General features: G+C 40.9%; 2 protein-coding genes across 2 annotated transcripts; both read left to right on the forward strand.

The window, feature by feature from the left end:
• Window positions 1-4,027: 4,027 nt before the first annotated feature.
• On the forward strand, window positions 4,028-8,047 carry LOC115789031 (uncharacterized). The gene is made up of 5 exons (XM_030742193.1): window positions 4,028-4,166; window positions 4,811-4,963; window positions 5,445-5,837; window positions 5,931-5,991; window positions 7,860-8,047. Exons 2-5 carry the CDS (start codon window positions 4,822-4,824, stop codon window positions 7,924-7,926), a joined length of 663 nt encoding a protein of 220 aa, XP_030598053.1. The 5' UTR covers window positions 4,028-4,166; window positions 4,811-4,821; the 3' UTR covers window positions 7,927-8,047.
• A 5,617-nt stretch (window positions 8,048-13,664) lies between these two features.
• On the forward strand, window positions 13,665-19,326 carry LOC115788087 (lysozyme C-like). Its single transcript, XM_030740987.1, has 5 exons — window positions 13,665-13,846; window positions 16,412-16,624; window positions 17,076-17,139; window positions 17,413-17,457; window positions 17,625-19,326. The coding sequence occupies exons 1-5, from the start codon at window positions 13,681-13,683 to the stop codon at window positions 17,692-17,694; spliced, it is 558 nt and encodes a 185-aa protein (XP_030596847.1). The 5' UTR covers window positions 13,665-13,680; the 3' UTR covers window positions 17,695-19,326.
• Window positions 19,327-23,083: the final 3,757 nt, after the last annotated feature.

Here is a 23,083-nt window from a genome sequence, read left to right on the forward strand (position 1 = left end):
GGTACGGTTCTGCTCAGTGAGGACGGTAACTAATGAATTTGGATTATTGGATTTATTGAATGGTTTCCCAGTGAGACTGAAGGCTGTTGAAAAAACAAGCAGCCTGTTCCAAAACAACACCTGCATTATCAGAATTCGGCTCCCTAGCCGGCCTTGGCTGGCAATCATATCTCTCCAGAGCTATGTGTGAAGGCCGCTATCCCCCTCAGCCCTCTCTGTGACTTGTGAAGCTGGATCTGGTGTACCAAGGCTGCTGATGAACTTCCATCACTATCAGCAAACTGTTTGCCTGGGAGCTGGCATCTGGGCTCCACAATGCCCCCACCCTCTCGTCTCCGTCTGCGTCCCCTCCTGACCCTGACCCTACCCACCATACTGCTATCCCGGCTTTATATGTGCAATATGCTTTTTGCTGAGGTGTTTTTTGGAACCTCGTAAGGTGTTCTTTATGAACACAGTATGAGATGATTTTTTTGAACCTAACTATCCCAATGTATCTCTTTCTGTCTCTCTGCTAAAGGTAGCGCCGTTGTGAAACGGTTGCATGACCTCAGACATCTGTCCCCCCCTGTCTGTGTTATGTTTTTGTTTTGGATGGATGTTCTGTTAACTGCAATTTCCCCATTTGTGGGACTAATAAAGGCATTCTTGATTCTTGATTCTTGATTCTTGAATATATTGAATGAAACTTGAATATATTGAATGATGTCTGAATATATTGAATGAAAGTCTGAATATATCGAATGAAAGTCTGAATATATTGAATGAATCATTCAATATATTCAAGTTTCATTCAATATATTCAGACTCTTATTTTTATATATATATAATAATTTCCTAAATGGCATTCCATAATATATATATATATATATATATATATATATATATATATATATATATATATATATATATATATATATATATATACTAAGATGTGTGTGGCTCGCCATCCAAGGCTCTCAGTTCTGTTTTTATTTTCTGTGGTTTTTTTGCTATTGTCACTTTTAGTGAACCATATTGACTCTTTAGTGACTTATGATCGCGAATCTCTCTTAAATATTCGACTTGCCACAGATGAATTGCAGCAGTGGAGTGAACCCATGGAGCCTCTGGATACTGAAACAGGTTCCTTGGACCCTGGCCCGGGGGACCCTATTAGGATTGCCCTGGTTAACGCTAGATTGGTAGCAAATAAGACGTTCATATTGAACGATTTCTTCATCTGTCATAAGCTGGATTTCCTCTGTCTGACTGAAACCTGGCTAAGTGTTGGTGAGTTAAGTCCATTTTCAGATCTTTACCACCAGACTGTTCATATTTTAACTCACCAAGGACAACTGGTCGCAGTGAAGGAGTGGCCACTATTTATAAAAATACTTTCCACTGCCGTCAGCTGTCCTCTGTCTGCTATTCCAGCTTTGAACTGAACATGTTTGAGATTGGGAAAAGTCATCCTGTCCTGTGCGCTGTTATTTATCGTCCACCCAAATATCCCAAGAACTTTATTAATGACTTTTCTGAGTTCCTGGCTGAAATAGCGCCAAAATATGACAGGATTTTAATTCTTGGCGATTTAAACATTCATGTGTGTTGTCCTACTAAACCACTAGCAAGGGACTTTTTAAACCTTCTAGATGCTTTTAACCTTTTACAGTCTGTCACAGGTCCCACACAGGAACATGGACATACTCTCGATCTGGTTTTGTGTCATGGTTTATCTGTTTTTAATGTTAAAATTTATGATGCTTTCTTTTCCAATCATATGTCTGTTTTATTTGAAACCTCGTTTCCTTGTCCTATTGCTATGCACCTCCTACAGCATCTCGTGTGTTCAAACCCTCAACTGCTGCTCAATTTTCTGTTGCTTTTAATAAGATATTTGAGGTTGATTCAGAGCGTTACACTTGCACCAGCACGGAGGAGCTGACTGCTGAATTTTTTTTCTATTTGTCAAAACATTTTGGATACTGTTGCTCCCCTGAAGGTCAGGCGGCCAAAAGTCAAGTCTGAGCCCTGGCTTAATGACGTCACTCGTGCTGCTCGAAGAGAGTGCAGAAAAGCAGAACGAAAATGGAAAAAAGACAAGCTTCACGTGTCTTATGATATTTTAAAGCATAGCTGGTGTAAATATCAGAAAACTGTTAGGAACTAGAAATTGGCATATTTTGCAAGTGTAATCAATAACAACAGTCACAAGCCCCGTGTCTTATTTAGCATTTTAAACTCTGTTCTTAACCCTCCACAATCTAGTTGCTTGGAAGCTTCTGATGAAAAGTGTGAAGCTTTTTAAACTTTTTCATTGACAAGATTTTGACTATCAAAGCACGTATTTCACCCCCTTCCTATGACCCTTCCATTGTCACCACTCCACCTGCAGTTTTTAGCCATTTTGAACCTGTGTCTCTATCATATCTGGGGAAAATTGTTACACAAATTAAATCAGGCTCTCCTAATGATATTCTCCCCCCTCAGTTTTTTAAAGATGTTTGGACACTATTGGACCTTTTATTCAAAGGCTTATAAACAGCAGTCTGACCTTGGATGAAGTACCGGTATCCTTTAAACAGGCAGTGGTACAGCCTTTACTGAAACGACCTGGCCTGGATGCTTCTTTGTTATCCAATTTTAGACCGATTTCAAAGCTTCCTGTTGTGTCAAAAATCTTGGAAAAAGTAGTGGCCTCACAGTTGCAATCTTTCTTAAATTCTCACACTATTTTTGAAACATTTCAGTCATGATTTAAAGCATTTCATAGCACAGAATTTGCACTCTTGAGAGTTTTTAATGATAATTTAATAACTGCTGACTCAGGAGACTCGGTCATACTTGTGCTTCTAGATCTTACAGCGGCTTTTGACACAGTAGCTCATGACATTTTAATTTTTTGCCTAAAACATTACGTTGGCATTAGGGATACTGCCCTGGAGTGGTTCAAGTCTTATCTGACTGACAGAAGTTTCTCAGTCGCTGTCGGTAAATTTTGTTCAACATCTGCTGCTCTGTCATGTGGCGTTCCCCAAGGTTCCATCCTTAGGCCCCTTCTTTTTAGCATTTATTTACTTCCCCTTGGCTCCATTATCAGAAAACATAATGTGTCATTTCATTTTTATGCAGATGATTGTCAGATCTACTTACCACTCAAGCGTAAAGACCCTAACTCTTTTAGACCTTTGCTAGAATGTCTTAAAGATATCAGAGCGTGGCTGGCTCTGAACTTCTTGGATTGTAATGATAAGAAAACAGAGGTCATTATAATTGGGCCAAGTGGCCCAGGTGTTCCTCCATCTGACCTGGGTCTGCTTACATCCTGTGTCAAAACAGTTGTGACCAACCTTGGGGTAAAAATCGATACAGCTTTTAAAATGGACAAACAGATAAACGCAGTGGTGAGAAACAGCTTTTTTTCAGCTGAGACAGCTTTCCAAAATTAAGTCGCTTATGTCTTTTCGAGATTTAGAGAGGGTTTTGCATGCATTTGTGACCACCCATCTTGATTATTGTAATGCACTTTATGTCCTACTGACCAGGCTTCTCTGTCTCGCTCACAAATGGTCCAAAATGCTGCTGCTCGTCTATTGACAGGGACACGTAAATGTGAACACATCACCCCTGTTTTTGCTTCTCTACACTGGCTGCCTGTCTATTTTAGAATTAATTTAAAAATTTTATTGTTTGCTTTTAAAGTTTTGAGTGGCCTGGCTCCCACATACCTAACAGACCTCTTACACACATACACCCCGCAAAGGTCCCTCAGGTCGGCTGACCACCTACTTCTTGCTGTCCCCAAGTCGAGACTGAAACATCGGGGCGACCGATGTATTTTTGGGTCCACAATCTGACGGCCACGCAGCCAGTTCATGACACTCGTCCCTGTCCACCCCTGAATGATCCTCCTGGGTGTGGTCATTTGATATTTAGGTTCATTAAAGTTTTGGATATCATGTTCAGGTGCTGGTTGATGAGTATTTAATACCATGTGCATCATGATGGTCACAACAGCCTTTTTGTATTGTTTTTCTGTGCCGGGGGAACGTATCCAGAGAACAAAGAGCAGTGAAACAGGCTGGTCCAGTGGTCACAGGCATCATATATAAAGCCACAGGCTCCATCTGCAAACATACACACAGGGACATTTCACTGAGACAACAATCAGGTGGACCAACGTGGTAAGGAAGATTCTCTTATTTTAATTATGTTTCTTTCTTATGTTATGCAAAAAAAATGTACATTTTGTTCTTTCACTATTGTTTTTAATTAAACAATGACTTCATTGTAGGCTTAGAAAAAAATAATTTCACAGCAAACTGTTCATGACAAACGCTTCAAAGGCAGAGCCCTCTTTATTAAACCGTTTTAACCTGATATATGCAAATCAGTCTTATTTTTATGGCTTATTATATTTAACAAACCAGGGAAACCAAACACACTTTCATAACTTGTTTGTACATATCCTTTAGCATCATCAAGAAAAGAAACAAAGCTCGACTCATAAAAAAATGGAGCTTGGATTGTGCATGAATGCAAAATCTGTCAGATATTTCACTTGTTTATAAAGTAATATTTCCATATTATTAAAAGCAAACAATAAAGGGGGGGGGGGGGGGGCTTAGAATAGACTCAAACCCAACCTGCTGCATTTCTGCCTTCATGGCAAACGATCACCTGATCAACCACTGAGCTAAACTGGCAAACAACCATATCAATGTTTAGCAATAACGCAGGTCGTTAGTGAAGAAACTTGAAGTACAGATAAAAGAATAAAGAAATAAAATGAGGGTTCTGTTCACAGCAGTGTTTCTTTCCCCCACAGAAGGCGCTGATATGAAGTCTGGGTTGCTGATCATGGTGGCTGTGGCAGTTCTGCTGCCCAGCTCTGCTGAGGGCCGGATTGTCTCCAGATGTGAGGTCAGAGATGATCTCAAGAAGATGCTGGGGAAAGTGGACGACAAAACCTTGGCAACAGGTGAACTTACACGTGGTTTTGGTGTTTAACTGACTTCCAACACAAACACAAATGTGCTGATGAAAATCAGAAACCTGTACCTGAGCTGTACAGAAGTATGACTCTGAGGTATTTAAGCTGGTTTCTGCTTTATGCTTCTTCTCTATTAGAGGAAAATATTCACTCTGCTTCAAAAGTGAAGAAACAGCTACAAAGAGCTCCATGTAAACACACAATAAAGCGTCTCTTTCAGTTTCTTTCAGTGTGCATTTTGCTTCTGTCCATGAACGCGTGTTGGAGAGCTGAGACCAGTTTGTCTATTCATTTGTTTGTAACTCTGAAACACAAAGTGTTATTTTTGAGGCCCCAGTGACTGAAAACGCCACTAAAATAAAACTAAAAGCACATTTTGGAGATTAAAGGAAGACAGTGAGTCTTACTGCCTGTCACCTTTTTCCTCTTTGTTTGCTCTCTCTCTGCATGTGTGACTGGTTTGTTGCAGTTATCTGTGAAGTGGAAAGGAGATCTCGTCTGAACACCTCCTTGGTGACGGTGTTTGGTAAGCCGATCCCTGCCACATCCAAGCCACCAGGGATCACAGGCCCCTCCCCAACAAGACTCAACAAATTGACCCCTGAAGCCCACACCGCCAAACCGACAAGCACCAATTCAACAAGCACTAAACTGACCAATGATTCTGCTGCTACTTCCTGGCCTGCCAAGCCGGATCATAAGGAGACGGAGCATGGTAACAGCACAGAACATAAGGGTAAAGTAAGCAGCGGGGAGAAGCCTTCGTTCTACAGCCTTTATGGGCTCTTCCAGCTGTCTGACAGGCAGTTCTGTGATTCGGGGCTTTACTCGTCCAAAAATGAGTGCAAAATCTCCTGCACATGTGAGTACCTGCACCAGAAGCACACAGAGACTCATTTGTTTTGCATTATATTTTGCATATTAAACATTTTATTTCATTTTTTTTCCCTTGAAGCCTTCACTAATGATGACATAACTGATGACACTGCTTGTGTTATCAAGACCGGGTACTGGAAGTAAGTTTCTGTATAACAAAATACACACAATCAAATAAATCAACTTTGAATAAATACACTGCTCAAAAGAAAAAAAGACACTTTTTAATTATAACATCAAGTCTATTAAACTTCTGTGAATATTAACCAGTCTCAGCTGTTTAGGTGTTAATGAAATTAGAAACAGGTGGACTCGAGGGGCAGCAGTGAGACAACCCAAAACAGGAATGCTTTCACACATAAAACTGTGACATTGCCAGAAGGTTTGCTGTAACATGAAAGGATTTGGAAAAGCCATCAAGAACTTTATGTTGCTGTAACATTGTTGAGAATGACCAGTTTGGTGGTCTGGGGAGCCCTCTACAGGTTACCTGACTGCCATCAGGTATCAGGATGACATCCTTGGACCCACTGTCAGACCCTGTGCTGGAGCAGTGGGTCCTGGATTCCTCCTGGTAAATAACAATGCTTCATGTGGTGAGAGTTTGCAGGCAGTTCTTGGAGGATGAAAGAACTGATACCATCGACTGGCCCCAGGCTTGCCTGACCTAAACAAAATAGATCACCTCTGGGACATTATCTTTTGGTCCTTCCAGGATCAACAGGTCGAACTTCAGATGGTCCAGCTCTGGGAGGAGATCCCCAAGACACCATCTCATTAGAGCAGAGGTCTCATTAGGAGCCCAGATGTTGTTAGGCATGCATACAAGCATGTGGGGGCCACACAAACTACTGAGGACCAAAATGGTCCTCAGTAGTTTCAGCAAAATAGAAAGTGAAGTAAAAAGAAGTGTTCCTTTAATTTTTTGAGCAGTGTATTATATGTCGTGTGTTATATTAACTAATTGTATATACTTGTATATATACTGAGTTGATAAATGAAAAGAAAATCCAGTAAGTGTTTCAGTAAGAAGTTGGACCACCATCATGTGTCACCAGTACAGCTTCAGTGCTTCCCGGCATTCAGACTTTAAGTCTCTGGAACTTTGCCGTAAGGATTGAACACCATCGTTCCAAACACGTCCCTGTCACGGCTGGCCATTAGGCAGGCAGGAAGGAGGACCCCGAAATGCAGACTCGTGACGGGTGTAGAACACTCACACACGTTTATTTACAAAATCTTACAAAGGAACACCATGAATTCTCCCCAGAAACACACCAGACGGGGGAAGAGACGCAAAACAGACTCAGAACAACAAGCATGCAGAACAGCGGACAACACCCAATGATGCGACAACCAGCAAAGAAAACAATGGGCTTAAATATACAACGAGAGGGGTGGGAACACAGGTGAATCATATTACACAGATGAGACAAGAGGAAGCAAAATAAGGCATGACAGAACCGATGACTTATCAAAATAAAACAGGAAGAACTCTAACATAGTACACAGAGATTAAACACCTAGGAACACCACATAAACTCGGGGAGACAAGAACCATAATAAACAGAACTATACATGACACAAAACACTGGGCCACTGGCCCAGGACCATGACAGTCCCCTCATTTGGTGCTTTGATGATGGTGGAGAGACCACTGTGTGACATGCTGGTTAGACTTTCTGAGGGGGATCAACTTCCCTTTTTGTGTATGGAGTTTAATCACAATGAAGACTCCAGCTCATATTTGAGTGCAGCATTCAGAAGACCCACACGTACACATACGGGTCCCAGTTTAGTTCACTGGGCAGAGCAGACGAGCCATGTGCCATAAGGCTAATGACTTTTGAATATATCAGTTATTGCTTATCTTTCTCCCAGCTTTCCTGCCTTCTCTCCAGAAAGTTTATATTTATTTATTGTTTTAAAAAAGAAGATAAACACGTAAGTATAAGTAAAGACAACAAATGGTGTTGCCTAATAACGGCTTTTTCCCCTAATCAAACAGGGTGATTGAGAAGGAAGCCTCTGCCTCGTGCCGTCGTGCAGTGAATTTCTTCAAAGGATGTAAATAAATGGCTGAGATCACAGCTTCCACCTGCAGGATCACAACAGTCTCTTCATCAGATCCGCCTCCAGTGAGCTGTGATCGTGGATCATTTTCTACTAAACATTATGAAGCATTCTTTCCTTTCTTGGTGGGGGGGGGGGGGGGGGATCTTTCAATAAATATTACTTTGCATTATGTTTGTGTGAGAGTATATTTTTATAGTAATGTGAAGTGACCGAAACAGGCATCTGATTCCTACAGAATAGTGTTTCTTTTCCAAAGCCGTTGCTGTCTTATAAAATCTACCTGTTACTTCCTGTTTATTCATAAATACCACCTGAGATAAACTCCAGTACAGGAAACAGAAGCCACAAAGCAAGATTCAGAAAATGTGGCAACCAGAACACTAAAAAAAAAAAAAAAAAAAAAGTATTTTCTTGGCTACACACAAACCGAGCAAATGCTCACAATGGAAAAGAATTAAAATGATTTGCGTATGAAATCAAAATTGTAATAATGTCAAATATTTATAAAGAAAAGCTCTTCAGCAGAATTTTGGACCAAATTCTGACATCCTATCACATCCATGTTTTTTCTGCTTGTCCTTGAAGTTTGGCTGATTAAAAATGGTCCAGGAGAAACATACTGCAGTTGGTTTAAATGATGCGGATGAGGATAAGCTGAGAATTAATTACATTTTGTTCTACGGTCTGTATTGGAACAAATTCAGAATATATTTAATGAATCCAAAGGTTTTGGTGCCCTAAATATGACAAAACTTTATGGTTGTTGGCTAAGAAGTTTCCAGCTATGGGCAGGGCTGGGGCCAGCTGATCCAAACAGGGCATCATTGCCACCCAATCAAAAGTGAAGCTCAATAAATGTATTTGTTCAATCAGTGGGAAAACTGTGTGCCACTGCCCACCCACTTAGCATGACTGGAGGTACAAATGTGCAGTGTCAGGCAAGACTCCACAGACAGGCCTTAACTCAAAGAATTTAAAATTCTTCTCCTCACATACAAGGTCTTGAATAATCAGGCCCCATCTTATCTTAAAGACCTCATAGTACCATATCACCCCAATAGAGCACTTCGCTCTCAGACTGCTGGCTTACTTGTGGTTCCTAGAATACTTAAGAGTAGAATGGGAGGCAGAGCCTTCAGCTTTCAGGCCCCTCTTCTGTGGAACCAGCTCCCAGCTTGGATTCAGGAGACAGACTGTCGAGGTGGGCTGTGTGGCAGGCTAAATGTGGACCCAAATGCAGGACTTGACAGGCAGATGTGAACTTAAACTTGCTTTAATGCTGAGTTTACCATTAACAAACATTCAGAGAAGCAGGAGAACATAATCCAAAAACCAAGACTCTTCAGGCAGGCACAGAACAGAAGAACAGAAAACCACAAGCAGACAACTTGACAAGGAGCAGAGGGAAACTGAGTTGATATATAATAGTGATGGCAGTACGACACTGAAGCTTTGATACGTGCTTCAAATCCTGAGCTTACAATTCCACTGCTTTGAAGCTCGCTTTGGGGCGAATGAAGTCACGTGGCATATGGTGTCCGAACCAGCAACTGCTTCATTCCTGAAATGAATCACCTGACAGGTTCACGGTCCAGGGTCGTTACGAGCAAAAAAACAAAACCCAAAAAACTAAACTAAACTAAAAAAAACAAAAAGAGAGAAAGAAAAAACGTCTCAGTCCAAAAACACTTGAAAAAAATAATGAACTTCAATAAAAATGTGTTCCCCATCCCACAGAATGACCCCCTGCCATAGTTCCACAAGAGCACCCAGTGTGCGCCATGTTTTCCCAGCACACGCTCCTTAATAACACAACACAGTTATCAGTGTTTGCTTGTAAATAGAACATCATCTCATGATATCCGGTCATCATGTGTGTGACTCAAAGAATGCAAAGATGCTTCAGAACTAAAGGTATTTCCTCCAAAAGTAAAGCAGATCATTGAGGGCGCTGTGACTGAAGCTTCGAAAAATTAACCCATTTTTGAAAAAATAGACTCAAGTGGTTCAGTGCTTCATTTGCTCATCACTTATATATAATATATAATGAGACAAATGGAAAAAGCTGGGAGGGAAACAACACAGGAAGCAAAACTAAACATACAGCACACGGACCAAAGACTTCACCAAATAAAACAGGAAGTGCTTGTGTGAAGTAGCAAACACGAGATACCAAGACTAATGCACATGAACTTCATACAAAGAGAGAAGATGGACAATATGGAAAAGAGATGGACTAAACGCAGAGGACCAAAGACTAAACACGGAGATGAGACTGGAAGTGAACGGGAAAACAAAAGGGAATAATAATCTTCACTGACAAACAGGCAGAAAACAAAGGGCACAAGGAACAGGACACGGGACACGAAGAAGCAGAAAGACAAAGATGCAGAAACACAAGGGAGGCAGGAACACTGTAACACAACTAAATACTCCAAACTGAAACACTAAAGGAACATACAAACTGCAAAACCAACAACGAACTGAGAATCTGAATCAAAAGCAAACTATGAAACACGACTGAAAGAATTTAACAATAACAGAATTTCAAAACCCCCAAAACACAAAACATGGGAGACAAGCCCAGGACCATGACACAGACACCTTCTCTATTTTTAAGATTAGGTTTGAAACTTTCCTTTATGGTGAAGTTTATAGTTATGGCTGGATCAGGTGACCCTGAACCCTCCCTTAGTCATGCTGCACCTAGACTGCTGTGGAGGTTCCCATGATGCACTGAGTGTTTCTTCTTCATTCACCACTTTTCACTCTGTTTATACCCCACTGTACATTTAATCATTAGTTATTATTAATCTCTGGCTCTCTTCCACAGCATGTCTTTTTTTCTCTTCCCTCAGCCCCAACTGGTCGCAGCAGATGACTGTCCCTCCCTGAGCCTGGTTCTTCCTGTTAAAAGGAAGTTTTTTCCTTCCCACTGTCCCCAAGTGCTTGCTCTTAGGGGGTTGTTTTGATTGTTGGGTTTTTAACCTTACAATATAAAGCACTTTGTGTCATGATGCTCTGGCAGGCAGGTTTGAGGACCTCAAGGCAGGACTCAGCTTTATTTGCTGGGAACACAACATAGAGCGGGACAGAACCAGCAAAACAAATTACAACACTCACTGGATCAAGGATTAACACAGACAGGTCAGCACACAGCAGACAAGCACCAATGATGAGGAACTAGGGGAAATGTAGACGATATATACACCAGGGTAAATGAGACAAGAGGAGACAGCTGGAGAGAGCTACACTGAGACAGGGAGGAAGCAAAACTAGACCACAGGGAACAGGAGGCTAGGAAACGAAAACAGGAAATGAGAACTAAATGGGGAAGACACAGGCATGACCTAAACACAGGGGACTTGACGCTGGAGGGAAGGAACACTCAGGGAGAAACTAAGCAAGCAACTGAGAGCAGGGCTAAATATACAACCCCAGTTCCAATGAAGTTGGGATGTTGTGTAAAACATAAAAACAGAATACGAAATTTGCAAATCCTTTTCAACCTATCTTCAATCGAACACACTACAAAACCAAGATATTTAATGTTCAAATGGATTTGTTTTTTTGCAAATATTCACTCATTTTGAATTTGAGGCCACATGTGCTTGTATGTGTTCAAATCCCAAATTGCACAAAGTCTGTGCAAATCCCCCCCCAAAAAAAGCAAGAAGAGAGGGCGAACCAGTGATGGTGCTAAAGCCCCAAGGCCAGTGTGTCCAGATGAAGCCTGTGTCGAGGCCCATGTCATTTATTTCGATTTATTTCATCTTGCATAATTAAGATCCACCAGGCCACATGTAACATAATGGGAGGAATGCTGTACATCAAATGTCCGGAGGATTTCAGTATTCCTAAAAAAAGCTGTTAAATGGAGTTTCGTGTGATCGGGCTTTTGGAGAAGCAGCTGGCCGGAAAAAGATTCGACACGTTCAGGGAGCCTCATCACACCATCGCTCGGGTGAACCAGTGGTGGGATATCTCAAAAGTATAAGCAGAAGAGGAAGAAGCAGGCACCCACGGCTCCCATTCCAAATCAGGACGTCCACTTGGACAGCACATCACATTGGCCAATAACATCAAGTCATACATGTAAATATGTTCCAAGTGTTTTTCAGTTCTTTGTTTCATAATTTTATAGAAGATTTTCAGATGTTCTAGTTTCTCTCTAATAGTTGTCTGATATTCTGTGAATTAATCAGTTTCTCTGTTGTTTTGTACCATTGTCACAAAAAAAATATCTTAGGGGGTGTCTGAAATATAAAAAAAATTTGCTTTGGCAATAAAATGGCCCAGAATGAATCAGTAAATGATGTTAAATCATTTTCAGCATCCACCATCAAAATGTGTGCAGCAGAGAGTTAAAATGATTCTGGTGCTAAAATTGCACCACATTGACTGTTTTGGGGTGATATGAGCTGTAAATGTAAAATGATATGACTTTAAAATAATTTGAGGCAATAATGATATTAGTAATAACAGACATTCAGTGCCTGGCAAACCATTTGTAAGAAAAATACAGCTGATTTGTGACCAGTGTAGTCAAAACAAGATTTAGATGTGTAGTAATTCATATTTGGTTTTATGTCATTGTTCCTCTGGGACCCACACATCAGTGATCCACTGATACAGCATGAAGGAGAAGCAGGGATGGAGGTGGGTTGAAAAAGCAGTCTGAATAGAAGGAGATTTTACCATCCATCCTCTTCGGGGTCACGGGGGGGCTGGAGCCTATCCCAGCTGACATTGGACAAGAGTCAGGACACACCCTGTACAGGTCACCAGCCTGTCACACAGAGACAGACAACCACTCACACTTGTTGCCAATTAACCTAACCCCAGTAAGTGCATGTCTTTGGACTGTGGGAGGAAACCCACGCAGACACGGGGAGAACATGCAAACTCCACACAGAAAGAGAGAGAGGCCCGCGCCAAGATAGACTCAAACCCAGGCCTTCCAGATGGTATTCTAACCATAGGGCAGCAGTGCTAACCACCACGCCACCGTGCTGCCCTGAGATTTTTACCAATAACTGATTTATGGCTGACTTCATGGCCTGCCTGAACTAACAGATTTACAGAAAATGTTTATGTCTGTCACACAGGCCCAGTGACAAGCTTTGGTAATGTAATGGAGGTAGTAAGCCACTTAATTTGAGAACTAGACTCTAGGCCTCCTGTCATTTTGAAAAAATGTTCCAAGTCAAATTCAGATGAGCACCTGTATAATGTGTTGTTTCAGGAATTTCCCCCTCTCTCACGCCATCATTTTATCTGCACCATAGCTGCTCGCAGCACTCAGGAGTCTGAAAGGATAAACACTTGTTATTTTTCTTCTTTTTGTTTGATATAAAATGATATCTGTGCTCAGGAATCAGATGGCCTTATATTTAATACATTCTGTATTCACTGCTGTAACACTGTCTGCGCAAACACCTGATCCTCTGACACTATGAATCCTGATGATGTGATAATTCAGTCTGACCTTACCTGCTTTTCAGTCTCATGGCCAGGTCTTTTCAGCCACATGAAGGCATGTTCTATAAATGAGAAAACAGAGTTTCAGGTAGGCATATCAGTTTCCTCCCACACCCTCTTTAGAGCTCAGTAGCCTAAAGCATGTGTTTTTGGGTTGAGCATTGTGCACAATTCGGGGAAAGGAACAAAAGATGGTCTCCCCGGAGGCTCGGCAGCTGATATATGTTCAGTCACGTAGAGTCTCAGCGTCAGAGATAATAGCTGAAGACGAGATGAGGGTGCAAGTAGTGGTTCTCCTGGTAGTGCTGGGCTGCAGCTGGGCTCGTGGACGAATTGTGTCAAAATGTGAACTGAGGGACAAACTGATTCAGGCAATCAGCAACCTACCACAAAAGGCAAAGGAGTCAGGACTGGGTGGAGGGAACTTTGTGGCCAAGAGTAAGTACTGGTTGCTACACTTACTGCTGATGCACTGAAATCTGTATGGTTTCGAAATTAAATAGATGGTTTATTATTTAATAGATGTCTTGCAAATGAAGATTTGTTTAATGTTCTACATTATATTTTTTTATGTTTGTTTTAAGACTCGCACAGGGCAAGATTGAAAGCTAACAAAACATTTAGACTTGTAAGCAAATTCAGAGTGTGACCATATTCACCTAACCACAGGCCCAGTGAATGTTACTGGTAGGGTGCTTGAAGATTTATATAAAGAAAGAGGCAGCAAGAGATGTACAAAATGTCCCACTGGTGTACAATGGAGACTTTCTGAATATGAGAAGATCTGCAGAGCAGGAAGCGTGACACTGAGAAATCATGGCTAAAATAGCAGTGATGTGTGCTGACTTCACAGAAAGGCAAGCAGAAACAATGAAATGATCAAAAGTAAAAGTCCTTATGCTACAGAAAAAAAAAAAATCCCATCAGTGTTATGTGGATTAATACTGCAGATGTTTAAGGTTGAGCTTTTTTCACTTCGTATTCTGTTTAATCTACAGTACTGGATCATATTCTATAACAAACAAACAAAAAAAAATCACATTTGTAGTAGCTCTCCAGGGAGGGCCATGCATCTCCAACCAGCAGTTAATGAGCTCAGAGCAGGTCTACACCTTGGTTTTAACTATGTTAAAATACAGTTGTGGCCAGAATTTGGCCCAGTGTGGATTACAGAAACTTCCAAATAAATTCACACTTGCACACCCAAATCATTTAAGATGTACAATCGTTCTCCCCTGGAAAAAGTTCATTTAGCCAAAAAATTACCATGATATTCATGCTGATGATGAATGTATGTAAACTTCTCAACACAATTATATACGAATAACATTGAATTAAAAGGCTTGAGCACTATGTGACATGGTAAACTCTAAATACCTACAGGGGAATTAAAAAGTCAATGAAAAATGAAGGTAGTGTATTAGCAAAACAGCTTGTTAAACTTACATTCATTCAACCATGTTATTTCGCACAGATGTTAACCTGAAAGTGCTCGTGGCACCGGCACCTTGCCTGTTTTATTGAATGGATTAAGAGCTGGCATCTCCATCATCAAGGCTTTCTTTGCTAATGTCCTCATGAATCACAGAAAGTAATTTATTTGCTAATGTAGCTCTTTTTCCACACAAAACACAGATGATAGCTGATCTCGGAGCAGTGAAATCAGAGACAGCAGCAGCTTGTCTAGCATGCCTGTCTCCCATTAGTTTCCCATCAGAGACCAGTGGTTTATCCAGAATGCGCAAACAACCAGAAAAAAGCTGCCGAGCTCTCAGCTTGACAAGTTCAGGCTTTTAACAGGACCCTCAAAACTCTGGCCCCAAACAAATGAATGGAATTAGAGTCAACCAGAGTTAAACCTGCTTGTAGAGACAATATCCAACTGTGCCCACAAGATGGTAATAATTTAAATGATAGATGCAAACAAGCCAGAAGCTTTATGATAGAATACTATTTGAGGTGAAGAGAGACTGCTTTCACTTCGGTACACTTTCAGTGATCTTTAGATTTGTGTTTGTCTGGTGAAATTTTACTAGACAAACACTGCTTTTTACTTGCTTGCCCTGACAGAATACCACTGGCTAATAGGCAAGCTGCATTGTACACATTCAACTCACAGACTACATACACCAATCAGGCATAACATTATGACCACCTGCCTAATATTGTTTTAGCCCCCCTTTTGCTGCCAATCCAGCCTTGACCCATCAATTGACTCCACTAGACCCCTGAAGGTGTGCTGTGGTATCTGCACCATGTTAGCAACAGATCCTTTAAGTCCTGAAAGTTGTGAGGTGAAGCCTCCATGGATCGACCTTGTTTATCCAACACAGCCCACAGATGTGGGAACTGGGGATCTTTGGGGGATCTGGGGACTTTGGAGGCCAAGTCAGCACCTCAAACTCTTCATTGTGCTCCTCAAACCATTCCTGATCCATTTTTGCTTTGTGGTAGGACGTTTTTTGCTTAGAGGGTAATGCGCCATCAGAGAATACCATCAGAGAATACCATTTCCATGAAAGGGTGTACATGGTCTGCAACAATGCTTAGATAGGTGGTATGTGTCAAAGTAACTTCTACATGGATGGCAGGATCCAAGGTTTCCCAGCAGAACATTGCCCAAAGCATCACACTGCCTTCACCAGCTTGCCTTCTCATCATGCACTCTTTTGCTGCCAGTGGTACTGGTACATTACACAAAGTGAATGGAATAATGAAGGAGGACTACCTCCAAATTCTTTTTTGACCTTTTTGCTTTTATTGGATAGGGAACAGTGAAGACAGACAGGAAACTAGGGAGCAAGAGATTGGGGAAGACAATGGGTCGGACCTGCACCATAGCTATGCAACAGACATGGCCGCCTGCTCACCCACTGAGAATTTATAAGTCATGGAATTATTGGAAACCTCTAACCACCATCCATATCCAGAAGAAATGAAATATATATGTGCCCAGTAGTTTGAAAAGCATTTGTCAGCTTGCTTCTCCTTTCTCTTCTCCAGTTGTCTGTTTTGCGGAAATTGCATCAAAATTTAACACCAGTGTGATGACCTATGGGATGGGAGACCATGACATTCGGGAGAAGAGGGACGTTTCCAGCAGTCTGGCTGAACAGGAGGTCTGGACACTCTATGGTGTTTTCCAGCTCTGCAATGAACTGGCCTGCAGTGACGGCACAAACCCATCACCGAATGTTTGTCAGATAAACTGCACCAGTGAGTTTGATTTTCATTTCATGCTAATCAACTGCTGTTTTCAGGTGTGCTTACAGTACGATTCTAAACATCTACATGGTGTTTGTAGTGAAACAAATGTTCACCTAATGTTATTTAGCCCAACCTTCTCCTAAACAGAAGGTTGGTGGTTGGTGGTTCAATCCCTGGCTGCTTCAGTCTGCACACCAAGATGCTGAACTCAGAGTTGCTCCTGATGAGTTCATCTGTGTGTGAATGTTTGATAGAAAACACTTAGACAAAGCATTTGTGTGAATGAGACCTGCTGTGTAAAGCACTATATAAGAACCAGTCCATTTACTATTTTCTGAAATTGGACTACTAGAGTGTCAGATGGAATCCTAGCTAGCTACAAGCCTGTACACCATTAATATGACTTGTGAAGTGTAACTAGAAAAACTAGAAAAAACGTTTGCGTTTTTTCTCTTTCCAGACTTGATTGATGATGACATACAAGATGATGTCCACTGTCTGATGATGCTCTTCGTCCAGCTTGTGTAGGTCTTTTTTTCTTTCTTTCTTACAATAATTTGTCTTGGTGAAATCATAGGGTACAACAAGTCAAGAGAGATCCATGCTGGAAACTGAGGGATTTTGTTGTTGTATTTGTGCTGCGATCACTTTAAGTTCTGTATTTAAGTGATACTTTAAGAGATATTTTACTTGAATGTTTTGTTTTTGCAGCTATACTAATTAAATGCATAAGACAGGTGTTTTTAAAATGCCGTGATTGAAATTCACTTCCATACCTATTTTGAATATTTCCACAGTGAAAATGGCTTTGGGGCAGACCACTGGGAGGAGCTAAAGAAAGAGTGAGTCATGTCTTCATCAGTTTTAAAAATGTGATATCAAGTTGCACATTTTGCTTTTGCCAATAATCTTTAATATTCAAATATTTAATATTTATTCATCACAAAACTTTTTTTGTAAATTACAACATTTGAATCCATAAACTGATGCAAATCTCTGTTTTTTGCAGGATCAAACTCATCTTGCAGGATAAGTGCAAAGATAAGCAGGACGCTGAGTACTTTGCTGAATGCTCATAAAAGATTCAGCAATGAATCTTATGTTAAAAAAGAGTGCATGGATTTTGATAATATGATAAAACTAACACAAGCTGCATCTTAATAATGTGTTAATAATGTAAAGGTGTCTGGAAAAAAATGAATCGAGTCTATATGATGCATATTAAAGTGAGTACTGTGACGCAGAGAAGACAGAAATGTTAACTAATGACCTAGATAGAAGTGTGGCCCTGGTGCCATCATGGAGCAGCTCAAAGCACAGACAAAATGATGAGACTACACAGATAACAGAGTTTTAAAATCACCAAAAATGAGTTAAATTACCCTCAAAGGAGATGTGGATTGGCTAGATCAGCCATGTGATGAGTTTATTAATACAGGAATGTGGTGAAGGTGTCTGAAGGAGAACAGTTAACCAAAAACCAATAAAACCCAAACCAACAACACTCCTGATAGGGGAGTGTTTTTAAAACAGCTAGCCAGTATGTGTGCTTCCTCTTAGGACATGCTTAGGTCAAAGGTCACCTTAACACCACTTTTTGTGAGTTTAGTGTTGCTTTGATCTGATTTCTTCTGTGCACCCAATAAAGTCTCAGTGTCCTCTAACATGGACTCTAACTCTAACATGGACACTAACATGCCTGTGTCAGTGTATTATGTATCATTCTTCTATAAATGTGTAAAGAAAATGTTTCTGCTGTTTTCAAGGTCATAAACATAAAGTGTCCTTTTTTTTTTTTTAAGTCCCAGACATCAGAGATTGAACACTTTGTCAAACAAAAGGCACCAAAGCGACTTGCTTATTTTAAGAAAAGAATGTGCCCGTTCAAAAAAAAAAAGTAACCCTGCATGTAAAAAAAACAATGACACAAAGTGCACTAAAACAGATTGGGATTGGGGTTGGGATTAATCATCCATAGGTGACCAGCTGGAAGTGAGAGCGCTGTCAGTGTTGCCTCAACCAGCACCAGTTTGTGCATGTCTTTAAGAAACCCACGACACTGACAAAAAGACGTTTCTGCTACCCTGGAAAGGAGACGCAGATCAGCCAATCTGCCATTTTAGAGAAAAGGTCAAATGACTCCATGTTAACTTTACAACAAGAAAACCCACAATCCTTTATGTATTGTCTGTTTTTTTGTTGTTGTTTTTTTTAACACAGTGCAAGATGTGAAAACTGTTTTAAAAAAAAGCCTGCAGCAAACGTGGCAATTAGAAGTTGTCTGAAGTTGAAAAAGTCTTTACACACTGACTTTATGGGATGGAAAAAAATAAGGATTTTTTTGTTCTTGGTCTATACCTGTTTTTCTTCCATCTTCTTCTGGGTGGAGCTAGAGCCTATTCCAGCTGCCATAGGGTAACAGGCAGGTGCACCTTCTGTCACAGGGCTAGCACAGACAACCATTCACACCAGCAATCAGTTTAGAATCACCAACTATCCTGATTCAGTGCATGTCTTCGGACTGTGGGAGGAAGCCAGAGTACACCGAAAGAAGCTCCACAGACACGGGAAGACCATGCAAGCTCCACACAAAGATCCCAGCCTGGATTTGAACCCAGGAGCTTTCTGCTCTGAGGTCACAGTGCCGCCACACCAACACGCTACTGTTCAAGTGCTGTAGTTTAATAATTTTAGGTGTTCAATAAAGAAGACATAGCATCATCAATTTGTATTGTAATTTGTATTTTTTTAAACCTATAATAAGATAAAAAATAATAATTCCATTATACTTTCAGCCTTGTGTGTGTGTGTGTGTGTGTGTGTGTGTGTGTGTGTGTGTGTGTGTGTGTGTGTGTGCTGGGCCTGCGACAGGCTGCCCCCCCCCCCCCCCCCCCCCCAGCAACCCTGAACTGGAAGAGAATGGATGGATGGATGGATGGATGGATGGATGGATGGATTCTTTAAGCCCAGCATATTTCCAAACAATGTAGCTATTGTAGCTCCATGGTTAGTGTTGGCAACATAACTCAGATTTCTACTGAAGAATATCACTGTAATGTGCGAAGTATATTAATTTCTTATGTCATACAATGTATTTAAATCATATTGCAGCTGGAGACGGTTTTGATGTTGTCATTCTTGCTTGTCACCACTAGAGGTCAGTCTTTATTACAGTGTCTCATCAGTAGATTCTTCGTGCTGCATTTTTACAGTGACCTTCTCCTGAGTCAGGAAAAGATTTGTCACAATTTGGAAAAGAAATGCTAAACAATACAGAGACATGTATTTACACATCCAAGAAACGCAGACCAACATGTGACTGGCATCCTTTAGCTCCAATTTGGCTCTTTAACAGCTGGATGTTCCTCTTCATCATCAGTTTATACGGGCAAGTGGTGTGCACTGACTTTATCAGAGCTTGGTACTGCCCTCTGCCACTGGAAACAATACTTATTATAGCGCTGAGAAAGAGTGTTAACAGTGAGCTGCATTCACAGTGGTTTCTGGAAGTGTTCCTGAGCCCATGCACTGATTTCCATGACTAAATCAGGCCTCTTTTTAATGCAGCGCTGCCTGATGGCCTTGTCCCTTGCACACACAGATTTTCCCAGATTACTGGAATTAGATGATGAGATGCACAAATTGAAGATGATTTTTATTAAAAGTGTTCCACAATTAGTAGTTTTTTGCAGATTGGGAAACCCCTGCCTCTTTTTACTTCTGAGACACTCTGCTGCCCTAAAATGCTCTTTTTTTGCCCACTCATGTTATTGACCTGTTGCGAGTTAACATAATTAGTTGCACTGCAAAATGTTCCTCTAGCCTTTTCTTTTTAGTACCACCTACTTTTCCAGCCTCTTGTTGACCCCTTTTTTTGAGATGTGTCGCTACCGTCAAATAAAAAAAAAAAAAATACGATTTGTGAGATTTGCAGATCATTGCATTTTGTTTTGTTTTTGATTAATGAATTAACTATTATTATAATTATTTTCAAGCCACAAGCAAAGCATTCCAACATTTTTGGAATTGGTGTTATATTTCTGTCTGTAATGATGATATTTTTTCTTCAAAGTTGAAAACATTAAAGTGGCCCTATATGTGTTTCCCTTTTCCTGCCACACACACTCTGTTACTAGGGTGGATGCTCACATTAAGCAAGAACAAAGTTTTAATAAGCCCGCGTTCTTCTTTTTTAATGAAGGCAGTCACAACTTGTAGCACTTAAATTGAGGTGACAGAGAACAGTCAAATAAATAAACTGATCAAATCAAAATTGACCTCAAATTGTTTTACAGTCTGCACATTTGTATAATATAGGGTTACTTTATACTTGTAATATAATGCAACAGCTTTTTAATATGGAAAAGGAGAAAATTCACTGCAAAATATGATGGCAGGTCAAAAGTGTCAGTTTAGTTCTGCAACAGCACATATCTTATTGTTAGCAGATCAATCTGAACTCTGTGACAAATGTAAACATTAATCTGAATGTTCTGCAGGAAGAGAAAATGAGCTTTAAGTGTTTTCTCATTGAAATGTGTGCAGAGTGTGAGTCTGTCTCCATCTCAAGTGGAAACAGTGCTTTAATTCTACCCATGCATGCACAGGCATGATTGGAATAATGCCCAGATGCTGTTTTGAGTTTGTGGTAAATTTGTTGCCTCTTTGCAATCATTTGAGTGTCTCCGAAGCAATTCCACGTCTGTGTTTTCTCTCTCTTTTGGTTAGCTTATATTCATGCAGTTGTTTTGCAAGTTTTGTTTCTTTGTGGCAGTTTTTTCTCTTCCTTGTCATTCTGTTGCTGATCAAGAGTGTCAGAGTCCAGGTATGACTGAAGAGCGTACTCAGGATGGGATGGAGTCACACATGGACATGATGTTCATGAAGCTGGAACTTAAACCGTGTGTCGTCACCAGTTCAGCTTGCAGACCCCATGTTAACCATCAGGTGTTCACTGGATGGGCATGATCCTTTCTGCAGCCAGAAAACAAAAACTAAACAAAGCTGGATCGATGCAGCGCTGAAGCTTGATGCTGCCACAGATACAAACTCATGTGAAAAAAGAAAAACATCCGCTTTCAATTCAAAGGTTTTACATGTCAGGATATTCTAAAAAAAATAATCCTCTGGTCTTTTTCAGGTTGTAAACTTCTTTAAATCCAAGTTCAAATTAACAGCATGACATTAGACTGTGTCATTACTTATTAAACAAAGCTAAAATGCAGGGTCATAATAAGTATATCCTTAATTTTTCCATGGCAATTAAGTGGGAAAGTGACAGCAAGGAGCTGATAGTCAAATACACTTGATTAACTGCTCACCAGAAATTGTGAGCACCCCTATGAAAGTAGATGTTTTGGCAGTTAGCTGCTCTGCAGTCTGCAGTCCATCACGCTATAGTGAGAAAGATCGTGTCTCCTCCTCATCCTGGCCACATAGAGCAATCCACATGGCGAGGATGAGGAGGAGACAGAGGCAGAAGCAGCAGGGGAGCGATCTGATCAGGCAGAGAGTGCAGGAGAGGGTCCATGAGGCAGAGTTTGGGCCATCACAAAATGATCCATTTCTTTAGCTTATTCATTTCTTTATGCACAAGTTTGCTTTTCGTAGGGTTGGTTTAATGAAGATTCTCAGTCATCCAGGCAGCTAGATGCAGGAGTGCAGCTATATACTTAGTGAGGTGTACACATTTTAAGTCGACAGAAACCTTTACATTGGAACCTCTTTTCACCACTTCTTTTCTCCATTTTCTGTGAGCAGCACCGGAAGGCTAAGATGGCCTTTTCGTGATTAAAGTAACACATTATCCAATATAAAGTATGACAAAATACACGTTTGTCAATACAAGCCCCTACCTGAGATGTGAAACTCGTCCTCTCCCCTCTTCCACAGACTGAAGGGTGCAGGACCGGGTCAGGGCGAGGTCAAATGACGGGGGGGGCAATGGTTTGATGGTTGTTTATTTTTCCAGTATTTCTTTATTGCTCATTTTCTAGACAGAGCACAAAGAAGGGGCACCAGGCAGGGTTACAAATAATAACGAGCAGGTTCCGGTGCAGGCTGCCTACTCTAAAGTCACGTGTTCAAGGCTCACACGTCACAGGGTTACCTTTTGGTTTATGACAGTTCAGACAGGTATCACAAATGATGACCATTTCTACTCAAACATCTGCCAGGATAACATCGTTAGTACCGCTCCACTTAGCCAAGTCTTATCTCTACCCCCTCCTGGCCAGAAGAGCGCGAGGGTGGGGGCCTACAGAACTCCATTTGAGGAATGTACCTGTCATAAAACACTGCTGAAGAATAACATAGTGTTATAGGTGTCATGAGGAGCAGCGCTCCCTCTGGTAACTCTCAAAAAGCCTCAAACGCACACCTAAGATCTAACAGGTCTCACCCTCACCCCAGTGACCCAGAGAATATAAAGCACTCTGTATATATCCCTACAGTATGTTTCACTAAGTC

The sequence above is a fragment of the Archocentrus centrarchus genome, chromosome 1 (assembly GCF_007364275.1).
Source record: "Archocentrus centrarchus isolate MPI-CPG fArcCen1 chromosome 1, fArcCen1, whole genome shotgun sequence".
Lineage (NCBI taxonomy): Eukaryota > Metazoa > Chordata > Actinopteri > Cichliformes > Cichlidae > Archocentrus > Archocentrus centrarchus.

Excerpts from the sequence above, each read along its gene's own strand:
- LOC115788087 (XM_030740987.1), top strand. The coding sequence starts at position 13,681 with ATGAGGGTGCAAGTAGTGGTTCTCCTGGTAGTGCTGGGCTGCAGCTGG. Across the intron at positions 13,847-16,411 it reads AGGGAACTTTGTGGCCAAGA|TTGTCTGTTTTGCGGAAATT; the intron begins GTAAGTACTGGT and ends TCTCTTCTCCAG. Across the intron at positions 16,625-17,075 it reads TTGTCAGATAAACTGCACCA|ACTTGATTGATGATGACATA; the intron begins GTGAGTTTGATT and ends TTCTCTTTCCAG.
- LOC115789031 (XM_030742193.1), top strand. The coding sequence starts at position 4,822 with ATGAAGTCTGGGTTGCTGATCATGGTGGCTGTGGCAGTTCTGCTGCCC. Across the intron at positions 4,964-5,444 it reads CGACAAAACCTTGGCAACAG|TTATCTGTGAAGTGGAAAGG; the intron begins GTGAACTTACAC and ends GGTTTGTTGCAG. Across the intron at positions 5,992-7,859 it reads ATCAAGACCGGGTACTGGAA|GGTGATTGAGAAGGAAGCCT; the intron begins GTAAGTTTCTGT and ends CTAATCAAACAG.